This window comes from Harpia harpyja, chromosome 15 (assembly GCF_026419915.1).
Source record: "Harpia harpyja isolate bHarHar1 chromosome 15, bHarHar1 primary haplotype, whole genome shotgun sequence".
Classification (NCBI taxonomy): domain Eukaryota; kingdom Metazoa; phylum Chordata; class Aves; order Accipitriformes; family Accipitridae; genus Harpia; species Harpia harpyja.
The window spans coordinates 8077283-8096370 of NC_068954.1; the positions used below are offsets into that span (position 1 = coordinate 8077283).

At 43.6% G+C, this 19088-nt stretch overlaps 2 protein-coding genes across 4 annotated transcripts in view; both read left to right on the plus strand.

Moving 5' to 3' along the window:
* Positions 1-10692, plus strand: part of TP53I3 (tumor protein p53 inducible protein 3) — a 15281-nt gene extending 4589 nt beyond the window's left edge. The window contains exons 1-7 of one of the 3 annotated variants that reach the window (XM_052809616.1): positions 4227-4549; positions 5382-5574; positions 6203-6345; positions 7037-7304; positions 8536-8748; positions 9357-9553; positions 10329-10692. In XM_052809616.1, coding sequence (XP_052665576.1) covers positions 6208-6345; positions 7037-7304; positions 8536-8748; positions 9357-9553; positions 10329-10517 — 1005 coding nt within the window. In that variant the 5' untranslated portion in view covers positions 4227-4549; positions 5382-5574; positions 6203-6207 and the 3' untranslated portion in view covers positions 10518-10692. Of the gene's footprint in view, positions 1-148; positions 255-4224; positions 4550-5381; positions 5575-6202; positions 6346-7036; positions 7305-8535; positions 8749-9356; positions 9554-10328 lie in introns of those variants that run through there. The other 2 variants (XM_052809617.1, XM_052809615.1) reach the window with 2 other exon arrangements.
* Positions 10693-11176: 484 nt separating this feature from the next.
* Positions 11177-16011, plus strand: SF3B6 (splicing factor 3b subunit 6). The gene is made up of 4 exons (XM_052809618.1): positions 11177-11337; positions 11643-11761; positions 14216-14354; positions 14862-16011. Exons 1-4 carry the CDS (start codon positions 11308-11310, stop codon positions 14949-14951), a joined length of 378 nt encoding a protein of 125 aa, XP_052665578.1. The 5' UTR covers positions 11177-11307; the 3' UTR covers positions 14952-16011.
* The last annotated feature ends 3077 nt before the right edge of the window (positions 16012-19088 follow it).

Consider the following 19088-nt stretch of genomic DNA (forward strand, 5'->3'; position numbering starts at 1 on the left):
AGACAGTATTTGCCTTCCCCCCCAAAAAAACCCCCAGGGATATTGGCAAAGAAAATGCCTGTAATTGGCCCACACTGTCAGGCAATATATATACCTATGTATTTTTTTAGAACCTTGTAACCTTACACCGATTTTCTGTATTATCTAGCCAGATGGAGGCCTGATCGTTGTGAAGACAAAGACTTTCATCCTGGTTGCTACATACAGAGTGGGCATGTATCCCAGTGTGTGTGTGGAAGCTGTGGAGAAACTAGGTAAGAGAAATGGCTGTACCTGTGTTCCTGCATGCCGGCATCTCACTGATTAGCTCTGCCCTTACAAACAGCTTCAAAAATCAATCTGACAAACTACCAAATCCTGAAAATCTGGGAAACTGAGCACAGACATGATTATGGCTCCAAGCTAAACCCTCTCCAGACATCACATCCCACTGCACTCCAAAGCCTCCATGGGCATGAACAGGTTGCCGAACTCTCTTTCCTTGGCTGTTCTGGCACACGGTTTCTGTTAGTTACCCTTCAACAAAATGGGACCTGGCAGTCACATTTTCTTGACCTCATATGCCTAATGCTGAGATCTTAAGCACACTTTTGTAGAGAACCAGCTTTGATACTCTGTTTCACAGCCCACTTCTTCAAAGACACATGAGTTCTCTAAGGGTTTCAAACTTTCTCTCTCTGCCTAGTCTCTAGGAGAAAGCTGGAGTCTCTTTTCCTACATGTGAATCTTGAGACATCATGAAGCTAGTTTCCTTGCCTCACAGTAACAAAGCACCTCTTCTCTAACAGAAGTGCCCATTTCCTTCCCTCTCCTACTCAAGTTCCCTTTGTGTGAGTCCTCTTAAGTTCCTCTCTCTTGGGCTCAGTGTCTTAGAGACTTAGTGTTAACATCTAGCTCTTTGTTCCCCATTCGGGAATATTGCAAAACCCAGCCCTTTGCAGACCAGCTGCAGAACCCCGGTTGCATCTCAAATGTAGCTTTCCCTTTGTGTGGAGGTGCTGACAAGGATTAACCACTCTTCATTAACTTTTGTCTGGGAGATAAATAATAGAGCTACACATCTTATTGATGTAATATATGGCTGACTCCATATCAAGGATACAATCATTTTATCACATCATCCAAATGGATAAAATGCACAAGAGCAGATTCCCAAAATAGCCTTGATTTTCACGGTAGGGGTAATTGTAAGGAATTTTGAAGGAATTTCAAGGGTATTTCTAAGGAATATTTTGTAGAGCAATAAGATTCAACTTCATCTATGGATATGCCCATCTCCTTTCACTGAAAAGGAATAAAATTGTAGGCCCACTGTGCTCCTAGCTTTTGTTCCTCATTTAGATGCCTAAAAGTAAGTAGAATGAATTTGTGTTTTGGGCCATAAGCTGTTTCGTCTGGAATGAGCTACAAGACTCTCAGTAACAAATCCTTCATCAAACCTTTTTCAAAAGGCTTTTACAATTCAAAAAGCTATGATCAAGAACAGGATTTTTGGAGGCTATAATGCAGGTTTTAGAACAATCTTGCCTGCTGGACCTTCAGAAAGCTGGTTCTTGGCTGGTGGGTCTGTGCTTGGTGCCAGGCTGGCAGAGACTGGCCTCCACTGCAGCCTCTCCACTTCTTCACACTTCACAGCCCCTGCACTGTGTTTAACCAAAACGCATCTCACTGCAGACAGGCCAGGAGAAGAGGGAAGTGGATTGCCCATGGTTTTTGGATCTTTCCTATGTTCATTTCAGCCTCAACTATCAGAGTAACCTCAGGCTGCTTTACATTATGTTCTGCTTTCTCTAGTTCTTGGCCATTGTTTTTGTCAGTGTCTTGTAGCAGGTTGAGCACAAAACCATTGTACCAGCACTGCACTGCCTAGAGAGCCTCAATTTTCTTGTGCTCCAGACATGATTCTGCCTCATCCTTGTCATAATTAGCAGCTGTGATGGCTCTGTTAGGGATAGGTATTAAAGAAAGATCTTTGTTACTGACGTGCATGGCCAGCACATTAACTTCAAATGATATGAATTTTGGGGGACATTTATGTGCTGGGCTATGAACTGAGGAACAGACAGATTTCCCACCCTGGTAGCATTAATAGGAGTTTTTAATCACTGGGTCAAAACCGGTATGAAATACTACCAAACCAGAATGGTCCTTCCAGGTATGGAGTGTTTTCAAGGGATTGCTTCCATCTAGGGCAGCATTAATGAGACCTTAAAAATCTAAGCATTGGGCCTTATATTTTAAGCTAACTTAGACTAGCTCTATCCTAGTCTTCTCCTGCAGTACTACAAATGGAGCTCAAGTACATCCAAAAGGTGCCATTGTGTTATTTAGCCCCAAGTCTGTCCAGCTGCCTCAGTAATAAATTCAGGAGCCATATCACAGTTGATACCAGCTTCTTTGCTGCCAGGGGAGGAAGGCAGAAAGTGTAAAGTTGGGAGACTGCAAAAAATGTCAACACTTGCAAAATCCTGTAACCATTTGCACACAAGTTATCTGGTCTTGCAAATAGTCACATTGTCCGTAACTGGCCACTGTTCCAGAGTAAAGTCTAAGGTCTAAGTGTTTCCAGTGCCAGATTTGCAGCAGTTTTGACAATATGTATTTTCTGGGGTTTATTCTTGCTGTTCTGGGTGATTTCTTTGCAAAAAGAAAACAAAGTAGCTTTTCTCAGCATGTTACAAGAGATTTCTAAAAATTATTTAAAGTGTTCAGTGTTTATTCTTTAAAACAGATAATACCTCATGAATATAGGTATTAGTATTTTCAATTTTCAGCTAGAAATACAGCTGTCTTCTTTCGAGTACAGTATAGTCTGAGGTGGATTTGAACTTGAAAAAAAGCATCTTCATTAAAGCAATCCTGTATATGATTTTTATCATTGTTGATTTTTCAATTTTTTTTTTATTTATTTCCTTGTATCATAGCGGACTACTTTAGAGAAAAAGGTAGCTGAATGAGTAGAAATCTTGAACTTCATCAACCTCCGAAGGACTGCTCATGAGGAAATAAAGTGTAGAAGTTTGAAGCACTATCCAGTTTAAGCAAGAAACTACTGCTTTACAACATTCCAACTGCTGAGTTTCCTTCTGTTTTTTCAAGATCGCTTGAGGACTGATTGCTCATAAGAGGACTACCCTATGCATCTATCATCTAAGTTTCTTAACTGAATTGAAAGTAATGTCTTCAGGATTTGGTTTAAGATGCTCTGCTTAATCTTTCTAATGTTGTCTTTTAGCTTGCTTCCAGATAAGAAAATTATTAATCTCCCTAAGCAAAGAAATTTCTCTCACTGCATTAAAGCTATGCTAGCATCACAGACCCAAGGGACGAAGGAAATTGTTACATTAACATATTTTCAGATTGTCCTGTACATCTTTCAGTATTACAAATAAAACATTTTTAACATGTCCATTTGAATTGTAATTGATTAGATTGTAGTGGATTGCAAAGTTCTGTGAGGACTGGGGAGGAGGGATAACATCACTACCAGGCTTGAATCAGACTGTGTGTACTGTAAGACATCAAAGAATCCACATTTGAGTGAACTCATTACTGCACAGGGGACAGCTGAAGCTCTGCCTACACCACCAGGTAAAGAGCAGTCTCAAGAAGATCAGACTCCACGATCTTTTTATCTGCAGAAACAAACTGTTAACTCTTTTGAGTCATTTGAGAATAAAAGAATTTTTAGCTACATGTGATTCTAAGTTAGTTTCAAATAAGAGTTTAAAAGCCTGAATCCCAAACCCTCAAAATCAATAGGAAAAAAATCCACAGAAGAGTCCCACACATGGACACACATACGATTTATAATTTTTAAATACTCGGAAGTGCCAGTTTTATTCCCTGACAACTCTCAAATACTCAAAAGCTGTCGACTAGGACATGGAAAAAGGCATGATCTGATCCTTCTCCCTCTGGGGGAAACAGCAAAGCTCAACAAAGAGGTGCGATCAGGCAGCTAAAACATCAGGTAGAAATGCAGCGGGCTGACAGACGTGAACCAGTAAACTTTGAACATTGACATCTCATGGGAACAATAAAGCCTCCTCAGGTGGATGTATAGCATAAGGACTGTCACAGCTCACATGCCCTTAATGCAACTTCAGTAAATCTCGTCTGCACTACTCAGAGTTCAGAAATGAAAGCAGCAGTTCAGTGCTCTACCCGAGAACATGTAAATACGCACGTATCCGGCGGATCAGCACAGCACAGGCATTAGACCAAACCTCCCTGTGTGCTGGGGGAGAGCAGCAGATCTCTACCTCAATGACAAAGGAGAAAGTAGATCTCTGCCTCAATCCGTGGAATAAAGCAGGTCCGTGGGGAGAAATAATGGTGAGATGTACTAATATTTCTGACTCTGCTCATGTCTGTCCCTCCAAAGTAAAACACAACCTCATCCTGTTGCACCCCTTGACTTGCTGGGGAATGGCTGATAGCGAGGGCAGAGCTGGGAAAGGAGGAACTGGGATCAGACTCTGTTCCCAAGGAGAGGCTGGGTTCGTTCCTGGTGCAGAGAACATCCTCCTTTCTTTACAGGAAAAAGGTGAGTCTCAAATTGTGCTCAGAAACCACATAGCTTCTTTAAATTGTTGTTTTGGGCCAGTGCTGGCAGATCTGACAGTCTGAAGTTGTTGCACTTGGTTGGAAACTTGGTTTTCGATTCCTGCAGTTTTCTGTGCATTTGAAAGCAATGTAGATATTCGGATCCTCACTGTATTTTTTAATTTATTTTTGTGGGTCTGCTTCTAGCAATAAAGACAAGTATTTATAAAAATGCAGGTTAGTAAACTGTGTTGGAAGAGGGACAAAAGCTTCTTTTGCATCTTATTTTTAATTGACTAAACTTGGACACAGTTAAGAGAGCAGAAGCATCTGTTACAGGGTGGTTTCTGGGTGAGCTTCCCATGAAATTTTTGTGCTAATACAGACAAATTTTGTTGGACTGGATTAAATGGTTCAGCTGAAAACAACAAATAGACTGCCAGCCTCTGAAAGAAAAGCCTTTGAGTTACATTTTATACGAATAATTGGAAGTGTTTATTCACTGTAAAACAGCCACAGAGCACCACCCCGTGGGGATTTACATTCGTGGGGTTTCAAGGTGTTTATCATTCCGCATTTGCAGTCTTATCACAAATAATTAAGTATGCACTTAGCTTTTCCTGTGCAGATACCATAATGCAAGTGATTTTTACAGAGGGCATGGTGGTCTATCACACAATGCTGTTTCCTTGAAGAGGCTCTGGCTTGCAGCCCACCCTGCGCACATTTGTGGGTGGCAGCCCTATACTGTGTTCAGTATAGTACCAGCTCTTGGGAATTAACACAGTCATTCCCATTGTGATTCCTTCTTCTTCTCATCTCCTTCCACCCAGCACCCAGGGGGCAGAGGGAAGACTGCTCCAGATTTGATTTTGCCAAGCGGGAGGAGGCTTGACATCTCGGCCCATCTCAACAACTGCTGGTGCCAAAAGCAAGGAACTGTATCTGAGGAGTTACTTGAAAGACTCCTGCAGCAGTGGGACCCTCTACCAGAGCAAATCAGGCACACAGGAATCACCTGCTGAGGCAAGGGAAATAAATAGGAATTTTTAAAACCATTTGTTATCTTTCATTTGCGCTAGGTCACCATTGTGCCTTTGTGTATCTTCAAGTTGTCATCCATGGGCTGAATCATAAAGCAGCCCTTATGTGATTTTAGATGTGTCAAATAAAGGCTCTTTCTGCTGAGGGTTTTAAAATCCCATTTGTGTCTACTACTTTAAGGGCCTGTGTCCTTTAGTCAGTTGAGCACTGGGGCCCTAATCATGCAGAAGTCGAGAGCAAAGAATGTTACTTTCATTTGTGTGTTAATTTTACAGTTAAGGTGGGTGGATGGTCAGGGCTGCTGGATCCACTCACAGCTCTGTGCAGGGTTAAGACCTATGACGATGCAAGGTGATCTTCATGGTTTGTCAAATGGCTTTTGCAACAATACGTTGTGTCCCAATGTTGATGTATTTCATTGCATTATAACTCCTCCGCTTTCTCGGGCAGCCCTTCCCTCTTCTACCTTCGACCTGTGTCACAGTTTGCATTGTCCATCTGCAGAGTGGAGTCTGTGGAGCTGTGGTTACTGATTACTGAGATTTTCCAGCTGCATGTGAGTGTGCCTGCCTTCATGCCAGGTTTTTTGGGTTTGCTGGGTTTTTTTCAGAGAAAATGTTGGCAGCCTACTTCGATTGTCCAGGAGGCCCAGAAAATCTCTATGTGAAAGAAGTGATGAAACCACACCCAGGAGAAGGAGAAGTTCTTATGAAGGTCTCTGCCAGCGCTCTGAATAGGGCTGATTTACTCCAGGTATGTGTATGTTAAGCAGATCTATGCACTTGAAAACTATACCAAATTTTCAAGCCCCTACCTGAAGTCTTGACAAATCTGAAGAGTGAAGAGGTTGGGCCTGATGAGCATTTGGGTGGGGGACTTCAAAGGGAATGTTCATAGGGCTGAAAGAAGAGATGTCTGTTGATTCAGCAGATAAATGTTTTTATCTGGGTCACTGCAATGCTGGGGTGGCATGGAAAGGTAGCTGCCTTTCAAGAAAAGATGTAAAACCAAAGCTCTGGTCTTTCTAGATGCTTAGACCATTCTCTGGGCATTTGAGATGAACATGAAACGTTCCACTGGCTCAGTTACAGCGTGGGAAAATCACATTCAAATTGTTAAGTCTGAGCTGCTTTAATCTGAGCTGAAAGCCATGCTTTGCAACTGGACACCATAATACCTCCCCAGCATGGATTGGCCTGGACAAAGGGGACTCGCAACAAATTGAATTTGCACACAGAGTTTTAAGAATAAAACATACTTAGGAAACAAGAGGTATTGCCAGAGGATAGAAGATCCTCAAATTACTGGAACATTTACACAGTGCAAAATTAGGATTAAATAAATAGGAATTTAGGTTGGAGGCACGTGAACAAAATATCACAGGTCATTACACTCATTGATATGTGGCTTTTCCTTCCTTGCCCTCTCTCTTCTTTTATTTTAGAGGAGAGGGAAGTACCCTCCCCCCAAAGGAGCAAGTGATATTTTAGGCTTAGAAGCAGCTGGGAGTGTGGCTGGGCTCGGACCTGGCTGCAAGGGCCGGTGGAAGATTGGCGATGCAGTGATGGCTCTGCTCTCCGGAGGTGGCCAGGCAGAATACGTTACAGTACCCGAAGGCTACTTGATGGCAATTCCCAATGATATGACTTTTATTCAGGCTGCAGCCATTCCCGAAGCCTGGTTAACAGCCTTTCAGCTGCTGCATTTTGTAGGTGAGAGACGTATTTGCAACTCTGTCCCACCAAAACAGCCTGTTTTCCTTTCTGTTATGAAACCTCTTTCTTGTCTTCATCTGAATGCTGTTTGCCTTTGAAGAACCTTTTCTCTGTCACCTCATTCACATGGGTCAGAATCCAGTATGCCAGACCCAAACCCTGGAATCTTGACCACATCTCCCCAGTCACAACTTACTCTGCTGATTGCATATTTACAAGGAAGGATATGGAAAGATGGTCAGTTTTTCTTTTTGTCTACATTTCTCAGCTTGAATGGCAATTTCCATTAAGCCTAAACCCTGAAATAACTTACATGTTCTCCAAATAACTGAAAACACATCTTACTTCTAAAGATTTGACTTGCTGCAAGCATGACCATATCATGATCTTTCCCACTAATTGCCTGTGGATCTACAGTAGACAATATCTTCTTGTACCTTGTTTCACAGAGACATTAATTGTTGGTAAAATCTCCTCTGAGCTGATTTAAAACAGATGTAAGTTCACACTCTTTGTTTCGAAAACATGCTATAGAGGCACTAACAGTAGCACTTGCCAGGGTTTTCCTCATTGACAAATAGCCGCCTTCTACCCTCTTCAGCAGTAGCATCTAAAAGCTCCACTAAAGAACAAGAGTTACAAACAAGCAACTTTCCTCACTACCTGAAATGCAGACTCACTTCAAGCAGTGTTGCTTCCTGGGGGTCTGTGGTCAATTAGGACCACATCTCCAGGACTACTCAGTGCCTCACTTCCAGTAGCAATCAGTGGAACACAAACAAATGCGTTAGGGCAACCGGTAGATGGTAAAATGATAGGTAGCACTGGTCTTTAACGTTACCCAGCGCTTCTTATGTTTCTCCATTGTTGAGTGCCTGATTTCTCAGTATTAGCATCCTCCGAGTATGTTTTCTGTTGGCGGCAGGGGATGGTCCTGGTATGAAAAGGCTGACTGCACTCACCTAAACAGCTTGGTCACAGATGCCCAGAACTGGACAGGGCCAAGCTAAAGTCATTCCACTGAAGCTGGTGAAATAGAGTTCCTGTTGGTACACTGCGAGCTGCGTTAGTGCTGAATTTGTTTCTTCTATGAAGGATATGAAGATGTAAACAAAGCCCACTCAAGGGCATCTCTTTCAGCTTCCTCTTCATTATTTTACACCCTGATCATGTTTTAATCCAAAGGTGATGCCAAAAGGGTAACCATTTCACTTATGCCCTCCTTCAGGTAAAGTACAGAAGGGTGAAAGAGTGCTGATCCACGCTGGAGCTAGTGGAGTTGGTATGGCAGCCATTCAGCTGGCGAGACTGGCAAAAGCTATTCCCATTGTGACAGCAGGAACTCAAGAGAAACTGAAAGCAACAACAAACGCGGGAGCAGCTGTGGGGTTCAACTACAAGAATGAAGATTTTAGTGAAAAGGTCTTGGCATTCACCCAAGGTAAGAACTTCTATATGAAAGACACTGTTACAGTTGAGGAGGAGTGTGTACCTCCTAACGTGTATGCACATACACTCAATTTCAACTGTCACCTTAGTTGGTGAAGGAGCAGGCAGTCCTGACCCTGTTAGCACAACCTAGCATCCTGTTCAGCCCAAGAATGTATCTTTCCTTAGTTTGACTGCGCTCTCTTTTCTGCATGGACTCTCGTTGGCTTCGTGTTCATTTGGGGCATAAATATTGTGCCTGTGTTATTGTTGCCTCCACAAGGAACTGTGGGACCAAATCCTTGCACTTGTCTTTGTAAGTGTTTGAATATGGGAACAAAACTTAGTTCTCTCACTGTTAGAAAAATTTAGCTTTTCTAAGCATTTGGGATGGTTTATGACAGAATCTGCATCTGAGTATCTATAATGATTCTTTTTTTGTGCCCGATTCTAGAATTCCTTAGAAATCATTGTGCCAATTCCCAATTTCGGTAGAAAGATGTAAATAACTGCAGGATTGATTCTGTACCTACAAAGAACAAGGTTTTAGTTTTTCCTGAAATTATCCACCTTTAATGCAGCTCGACTACATTGCTGAAATGTTTTCTGTTTCTACTTGAGGTTCTGGAGTAGATCTTATTTTAGACTGTGTTGGTGGCTCACACTGGGAGAAGAATCTCAACTGTCTGAGTACTGATGGCCGGTGGATTATTTATGGACTACTGAGTGGAGGTGAAGTACATGGAGATTTGCTTGCAAGGCTGCTTTCCAAAAGAGCAAGCATCCATACAAGTCTATTACGATCACGAGACAAGGAGGCAAGTAATGCCTATGAACAGTATATACAGTTTGATCTTAAAATTGATCATAGTTTTGAGAGCTTTCTTTGGATACCAGTGTTAAAGCAGAATCTAACACATCATTACCAAAAAAGCACCACCTTGAACTGTTACTACATACTCTGGAAAACACTGCAAAATTAAGTTACAATTTCCCTTTTTTTATCAAATGCCTCCCTTTTAGAACTACTGAATCAGAGGAATGATACCCAGGACTTTTTAACGTACTTAATGAGTGCCATAATTTAAAGATTTGGCCTAAGAAGAAACAAAACTCAAGTGATCAGGCAGCCTGATCGAGTCGGGGGAAGGGGGGGGAACTTCTATTAGATCATTTTTCAAGGTAGAGACCAAGGCCATTTGGATGCCCAGAAATTACCACAGAAAAATCACTTTATGTGGAAAATTCTCAAGATATTACAGTAAAAGACAGCAGTGCGGAGCCCTAGGATACATTCCATCCATGGTCTAAAACATAACATTCTCAAGAGCTTTTATCAGTTTGAGTTTAGATGGTTCTGCACTGAGCTTGTACCACTTGGAGAATTTAATTCAATTAAAATATAATAAATCTATAAGTTTTCTTCTTGTTTGTTTGTAATGTACACCTGACAGATGTTTGCATGTCCATCTCACTATAAAAATGTCAGGAAGCGTCTCCTTGAGAACTGTGCACATTTTGGACGCAGTGCTTAGAGGTACCTCTGTGAATGAAATGATTGGAAATCATCGTGAAAATGCTTTTTTTCTTCAGTATAAGGAACGCCTGGTGAAAGCCTTCACAGAAGACGTGCTACCGTATTTTTCTGGAGGAACCTCCCCTCGTCTCCAACCACTTCTCGACAGCGTTTACCCTCTGCAGGAGATTGCAGAGGCACACAGGATCATGGAAGAAAACAAGAATATTGGCAAAATTGTCATCGAAATGCCTGCTTCATCTTAAAGAAAGGCCTACTGCTGTAGTTGTCTGGGGGACAGAATCGTTAGGGGTGTCTGACAAGCAGAGAATCTGCCCTTTCTGCTTCCAAATCTGGAATGATTTGCTGTGGGAGGAAGCCAAAAAGGAGGGGTAAAGCAAAGCCTTACAGCACACGTTGAATAAAAAGGTTCAGGCTGCAGCTACGGCATCGTGTCTTGATCGCGTCAACAAAATGTCGGCGAACGCTCCTCCATGTAGGAGGAAACTGCCGGGCCCGACCGCCCGTCTCGGCCCCGCGTTCCTTCGCTCTCCGCTCTCCCGCGCTTTCCCGCCCTGCCTTCATCACCGCCCGCAGCCCCGCCCTCTTCACCTCACAGCAACCTCCGCGCGGCGCCCGCGCTCCCCACCCCCCCCCCGCAGCGCCTGCTCCTGAGGCGCTGAGGCGGCGGCTGGGGGGGGGCTGCCGCTCCCGGCAGGCGCCGCGGGGCGCCCTCTCCGCCGGGGCCGGGGTGGGGGGACGCGGTGGTTGGCCCGGGACCGGCCCCCCCCCCCCCCAACCTCCGCGTCCCGGGGCCGGGACGGGCGGGCTGTGCCGGGGGGGGAGGGGAGGGGCGGAGCAGTCCCGCAGGTCACGTGCCCCCCCCCCGCCCGTTGGCGGAGGGGCCGCGAGAGTGGCGGGCTGCGGTTCCCGGCGCGGTGCAGGCTGGGATAGCATCCGGGTCCTCCGCTGAGGCGAGCGGCGAGCGGCGGCCGCGGCCCGTTCCCTGCCGGTGTTTCTCTCCCAGGCGGCAGCCCCCTCTCTCCGGCCGGCGCCATGGCGATGCAAGCGGCCAAGCGAGCCAACGTGAGTGCTCTTCCCCTCCCCTCCGGGGCAGCCTGGCGGGGTGCGAGGCGAGGAGGAGTCCTGCGGCCCGCCCGGTCTGGGCTCCTTCCGCGTCCCAGGCCAAGGGAGCCCGTCCCCCTCCAGGCAGGGCTCTTGGCTGACAAGAGCGCGTCGAGTTTGTGGCTGTGGCCGGTTAAAAAAGGACCAGCGAAGCGCGCGGACTCTCTCAGTGATGTTAGCCCCAAGATTTAGTACGCAGGCTGCTGCTTTTAAGGTTCGAAGTGAGCGCTCTAGGTCTAACACGCCGTATGTTGTTTCTCTATCAGATCCGGCTGCCTCCAGAAGTCAATCGGATCCTCTATATTAGGAACCTGCCATATAAAATCACAGCGGAGGAAATGTATGATATTTTTGGGAAGTACGGGCCTATTCGACAAATCAGAGTGTAAGTATTTTAGTTTTCCTTGAAAAGTTAAGGATTTTATGTGCTTTAGTATATGCGTTATATGTCAGTATTCCTATTGCAGTAGGTAGCAACTGGCTTTCACTGCTGAAAAAGTTAAACGCACTTTAGCAGTGTCCCTGTGTGCCAAAGATGGATGTGATGATATTTCTCTTATGTGTGAATTCATTAGAAAATAACAGTGCCGGTAGGTAGGGTGAAAAAGCTTAAATTTGATGTGAACTGAAGGTAAGTGGGTAAAAATATGACTTACTCTCTTCAGGAAATCTTAAATTTTACCTTAACTGAAGGTAAAAATAAGAAAGGCAAAAGTTGAATACAACCAGTTTTCATATTTAATGAGTATTAGATACTTAACTAATGGGAAAATGGAGATGATACTATTGCTGCTAGACCTGTCAACCAGAAACAAATACCAGAAACCAACTGCCTGTGTATCAGGTACAGCTTGTCCCTGAGCCACGTAGTCCGTGGATAATGGCGCTCTGACTGTAACTGTGTTTTAAAATGCACTGAGGTTATACACGTCTGCAGCAAATCTGAGGTTCTTCTCTTAGTTACTTCAAATACTGAAGACCTGAGCTCTGATGTTTCTTGTTATCCTGAGTACTGTCCGAATGCTGTGGATTAAACCACAATTTGATCTGGTTAGTACTATGTTCCGGTAAGTTTGCAGTGGAAAGAGTTGGCTGAAGCTGGAATTCAGGAAGAGCTTTTAAGAACCATAGTAAGGCTGGTTGGAGATTGACACTCATACAAAAGGATTTTTTTTTTCCCCTTCTGAAAAATATTTAGGAAGGGGAGGGGGAGGAAACAACACTTGGTGTTTAATACTTAAAAAGAAAACATTTTAAGTCACATTTCAATAGATGTACAAAAAGAAAGGAAATGCAGTTTATATTTGATATGAGTCTTTTTGTACTGCTTTTATCTGGATGGTGGCAAAATAACCTGCAGCATCTCTGAGTTCTTGACTAGGTTACTGATTGGATTAGAGCAGAATGTATCCTTGTCACTTATAACGCTCTCCATTTCCCCATGCTCTGTGACTGGGATGGGTAACTAATCCACAATACATTTCATTGTTTTGACTATGCAGGACATTAATATGTAAATAGTTAAACAGACTGAACTTTACTACCCCAAGTAGAAGTGCTCATTCCAGAGCCATACTGATTAAAAATGATTATTCAGCGTATAGAATAAAGTCAGTCTTACGTATAGAATTGCTTTCAGTAAACAAACAAGGACAGGGGGGATGTACTGCTGATGCTGTGTTGGAACGTGTAGCTAGTGCCATCCTTCTTGTCCAGGGAAGGGCAACAAAAGTGACTGGAGAAGTGGCTAAAGGAAAAAGGGACAGCATAAACTTGCTGCTTGTCTAAACAGGTGGAATTCTTCACTAATAAGCATAAAGGAGAGCTAATATTTAAGGTTTCTGAAAACATGTAGGTTGGAACAGCATGACAGTGGGACATAAAGTATTATGACATATCAGGGGAGCTTTCTATTGGAGCGACGTGCTGGCCTATGCATCCAGCAGGGAACTAACTGCAGGCAGCCTCCCTGCTGATCATTCAGAACTACTGATTCGCGTTGTTTTCCACAGAAATCCTAACATTGTCGTGAGACAGGGCGTAACATGGACTCCCTTTGTAATGACTTTTGTGCTTTGTGCAGTTTTTAACCCATTCTTCTCTTCATTTTTGTACGCATCCCGGTGTGGATATGTGCGATGTCCTTTGTCCTTGGGAGTTCTCTTCATAGAAGCAAGCACCTTAGAGAGAGTTCTTCTGATTATTAAGTTCGCTATAGTTATCTTTTAGCTGAGATCTTTTGGATTTGTAAACTCTGCCATCTGTCCGGGCTAGTTAGCATTATGTGCCCAGACGTGTCTCCTGTCCCTTTGGCAAAGGAAATGGAATTGATGGTCTGATAGGTGATGGCTGTGCGCCTGAAGTGGCCTTGCACTAGCGGGGCTGTTTTGACTCTTCTAAATTGACTTTGTGAGGTGCCAAGAGCTGTATTCCATTCTAGGGAGACATCTGATCCAGACAGCCATTAACTGGCAGCCTGGTCTTGTAATATTAAATAAAACAAGCTAATCGCTGTAATAAAAAACTTGGAAGTATTTCCAGAAATATGACAACCATTGACAGCAACAGCCTCTGATAGTTGTGGTGGTGAGGCGAGTTTCCCTTAAGGAGCACAATGCAGCACATGCCTCTGTCATGTTTTCCTGTCGTCTCTGACTCTGAACTGTACGTGGAGATGGGTGTGGAAAGCAGGGAGGTATTTTAATATCTACAAAAAAATAACAAGAAATTGGTTTTTAATGAAGTTACATTAGTTAATCTAATCTCAGCCACTGCTAAAGACTAACAGAACTATTTCCTGTTCATTTTGTTTAACATCAAAACTGATATTGCTCTGCAGTGGAAACACTCCTGAAACTAGAGGAACAGCCTATGTGGTCTATGAAGACATCTTTGATGCCAAAAATGCTTGTGATCACCTGTCGGGATTCAACGTGTGCAACAGATACCTTGTTGTTTTGTACTATAATGCAAACCGGGTACGTACGCTTGGGGTTTTTTTAAGTTACCTGTGAACGTAGCTAGCACAAAAGAAAATTCAGTTTGAAAAGACAGTTGCTTGGATATTTTTAAGAAATAAATCCAAACTGGTAGAGGGAATGGATCAGATCAGTTGTCAGGATTTCATCTTTACTTGGTGATTTGTGTGCAAGAAAAGGGCCTCTGGACCAAGGGTGTGAAAAACATGTTTCTGGTGAGTGTATTTTGGAGAGGAGGAAGCAGGGGCCTTGAAACTGCACAGTTGCAACAAGATGTGAGATCTCGTTTACAGGTGAAATATCTCTAGTTCTTGATGTTCTGCCTGCTGCTGACAGCATCCAGGGTACTGTGGCATTCTCCAAGGTCGAGAATTAAGCAGCGCTGTTTGTGTGTGATGTTGGTGTAGTTTGCAGTGATGTTGGTTGTGGTTACTGGGAAATAACTTGTCATCAGATGAGATTTTTTTTTTTTTTTTCTTCTCACATCTTCTATTTTCCTAATTACAGGCATTCCAAAAGATGGACACAAAGAAGAAAGAGGAACAGCTTAAGCTTCTCAAGGAAAAATACGGAATTAATACAGACCCACCAAAATAAACTGATCTTTTTGGAAAACTGTTCTCAAGCTCTGCCGTCAAGTTCAACTGTTTTCAAGCTCTGCCGCTGAGTTCTTGAACTAAATATAGAATTCTCAATGAATATAACTTTTTTTTTTTAAATTTGATAAGCTGTCATTTGAATCTTCAGATCTTCACATTAGAATTAAATAAATGTAGAACACCGGAAGATCTGCTTTAAGATTAAACCCCCCTAAATGGACATGGCTCCTTTGTGTTGCACAGGTGACCTGACAAATGCTGCATAACCACAGCCCTGTTTCTAGCAGGACCTTTCGAGCTGGGACTGAGCAGGTTGAGCGTTTCACGCCTCCCGAAGTTCTGCCCAGACTCCAGGGCTGATTTTAAGCCTGGCAGCCAGTTACGCCAAAAAGCTCAAGGGCCTCTGCGTGAGCTGCCTGCGCAGAGGTAAACTTCCCTTGCCACTTCCTGAAAATGGGAGTATTGCAACTAGTCTCCCTGCCACAGGGATTTTTGTGCTTTTTAAAAAAAGAAATAAGTATGGCTTAATACTTCATCACGCCTGTGTATTGTACACAAATTATTGCGTCTTTCTCCTGCCAGGAATGTTTGAAGGAGCCTAACTCCATTACGTGATCCTTAGGCTGCTTCTTACTAGAAACAAAGCAAGCCCAAATCCATGTTTGTAACAAAGTTTCTTTTACAAACTATAGAAAATGAACGGCCTTTTAAAAGAATCCAACTGCTTAGGTGACTTCAGTCAAAATATCTCAAGTAATTGAGACAAAACTGATGAGCTGCAGTAAAACAATCTTGCTGTAATAGTGCATTGCTGCAGGGCTGACTTAATGGTGTATGAGATCTTGATTACGTGTACCAGGTTTGCACTGAGGTTAGTAGGAGCGACAGGAATACAATTCACGCCTTTTAAGTAGAGAACACCCGACCAAAACAAGACAGTGGACGATGGTGGTAATTTTAGATACCTGTAGCGCAGTTGTTTTCTACTTGGTGTGTTTGAACTGTAATATATTTAATGTACATAAATTTTAGATGTAGTATCTGGTGGAGGAAAAACATTTAAGTTTTTTGGCTCTTTTTTTTCAGCACTCATGTCCTATGAACAAAAATTAGTGTGATACAGAGTATGCATAACCAGTATGTTTTGGAGGTGGAAAAGAATAACCTCTACCTCTGTTCTGAACCAGCTGGAAGTCGTGTGAATGTTGGTAGTATCTTGCCTGGGGAGGATTTATTTGCTTGGATGTGATGTTTAACTCCCTGACCAGACGGCTTGCAGCCCGTGCAGAACATGGGCAGATACAAACGTACTATGCCTGAGGATTTGTAATTTAAGTCAGGTTTTTTCAGTGCATTATACTGTCATAAGGGAATGTTTCCATTTTCTTACTGTTAGATTTTTGTTGAAATCTGTCAATTAAAAGAACCATGCTGATTTTGTGTCTATGTAGTAAAAAAATAAACGTGTGTCTACATAGTTTTGCTTTTTGCTTGCTACTTCTGCATGTAACCTTTCCTCTTAGAAAGGAAGTCATTTGTCACCTGCATGTTTGCGATACAGGTAAGAATTCGCAGAGCATCTGTCCCCATACGTACGTGAATGTTCACGCGTGTTCAGCACCTGAGTGATGGGGGAGGATGCCCGGCTGCGGGTACCAAGGCCGAGCTCTCAAAGGGAGGAGGTCCCTTGCAGTTGCCATCTGCCGTGGACCTCGTTCCTCAGCTGGGAGGAGCGGGCAGGCTGGCGGTGACGCTCCCGGCTGGCTGTTTCACCCCTGAGCAGCAGGGAGGAGGCAGCTGAAAGGGCTCGGGTGTGATTTCAGCGTTGGGTGGGTGCTCGAAATCCCATTCTGTGCCTGACCAGGGAGCGTCGTGCTGGGACGGGTCTCCCTTCCCTTCTGTTGCAGACGGACACGTGGGACGTGAGCAAGAGCTGCGTTTAGTGTGGGTGGTAAAAAGCCTTGTCCTTGCGCTGCGGCTCTTCCGTACCCGTGTCCTTCCCGTAAAAGTGATGCCGCTTTTTGCAGCGAGAAGCCGTGCAGGCCCCAGTGAGCCGTCCCTGAGGTCAGGAACAGGCCATGGGAGACTTGGAGCTCGTTAGCAGCTGGGGCCGGAAGGACAGAAAGGTAAAGCGCTGCTGTGATGTCATTGCCAGCTTTCCCAGTTGCGCAGCCCCGCACCGCTTCTCCTGTCGGGTGCAGCTGTGACGCAGGTACGTTAGGCGCAAAGCCAGCTGTGACCTGCTGTCCTTGTTCTTAGGTGAGCAGTTAGTTACTCCTCCTGCCCCAGGTCGGTTTTCAGGTCTTGCCCATCAGGTTAATACAAACCCAAGTTTCTCAGGCAAAAACCAGCTTGCCTTAAAAATGTTTAAACAAATGAAATCCTACTGGAGGGCTTGCTTCTATGTGAACATCCATGGCTTTTTAAAGGTTACAAACCGCTCCCGCCGCCCCCTCCATACATATAGGCCTTATATATATATATATGTCACGTATATAGACACACACACATACATGTGCCAAACACTAGGGTGACTGGGGCCATTTACACCAGTTGCTGGGCGTTTAGAAGGCTCCTCGTTGTAACAGGAACTGGAGGTGCTTGTTACCATGCTGGATTTATGCTTTTAATTAATAATAATAAATACTGATAATAAAATACCAAAGTGCTAATAATGGTGCCACATGCTGCCAGCCTTGTTTAAAATCATATGCAAATACCGTGTTGCTTCTGTCAATAGCAGAGAGCATGGTGCTTGCACTACAGTGTCTGTTTTGATGAGGATTTGATGCTGTTTGAAAAACATATATAAAAAGCAATTCTTTTGGGTAATAAGATTAATAAAAATTCCTTCAATGAATCCTCAAGATCAGCAGCTTTTGATTTCTCTGAGAGCTCAGCTGCTGCCTTTCATTAAATATTCCATTTCATACTTTTTCTTCTACTGCCTGTTCAGGGCTTTCAATGTCCCTGCACATGTAAAATGAAATAATAATTTGTACCTGCAAGACAGGGGGAATGGAAATCGAATGCCCGGAGGACTGTTTTGATGAGGTCTGCTCAAGATTTTGTTTGAAATGTAATATCAAAGGACAGGGAAATGAGTTCAGTTATATGAATGGCAGAGGGGGCAGCAAATAAGGCAGATGTTACCAGCCTCGTATTCTGCATCTGCGCTGGTTTTTGTGTGTGCTCACTTCCTATTTAATTTTTCAGGAAGTAGGGCATGAAATTAAGCCTGGAAGGTCATTTTTTTCCATCGATGCTGTTTAGAAATTAGTAACAAGAGCATATCTGATTACACAGGCAATGACAGTAAATTTTTTCCAATCCATTATATAGTGGTAATAATTATATGTACTGTGTTGATCGATGATACAATTAAATAAATTAACGCATTTGCAGTCAAATAAAGAGCTGAAGATTACATTTCCTTGAAGACTTAATTTCCCTAAGTATCACAAAGCACAATTAGTTTTCCTTTCAGATTTTTTTTAATGAAATTGGCATGAAAAATGTAATAATCTCTGCTTCCAACAAAGGTCTCTGCAGAGAAAGGGTGATGAGGAGCAAGCTTCATCAACCAGCTGTAATAAGGATTTTACAGACTTGATAATGGCCGGGTTGTACTGCTGAGGGCAAAAGGAAAGTGCACGGCAGCTCTGCAGATAGAGACGATAAGACTGAGAATGATCAGCTCTTAAAGCCCAGCAGGAACACGTTTGTCACTGGTAAGAAACCTAGCAGAAGGGGAAGGGCAGAGCAATGCCCTGCCTATTGCTTTAGACGCAGCAGAAGCTTGCCCACAGCAGGACCAAGAGATGATGGAGGGAACACGCGACCATTCCACGTATGCCGAGCCGATCCTTCACTTCGCTGTTCACTTTCGAGGCATTCAGGAAAGGTCCCAAACCAGATACGTTTATGTTTTTCTCTTTTTTTTTTTTAACGAGCAACTAACTTAAACGGGGCCATCAGTAGGAGCAGCTTTAGACCAGTGTGCTGAATTGACCTGTGTTTGACAGGCACGACAGGGCTACGTTACATTTAACGAAGACATTGACAGGAGCTCACATCTGCAACTGCTGCAACACAACCTGCAATCTGTAACCCAGTGCTGAAATCAAGACCAGTG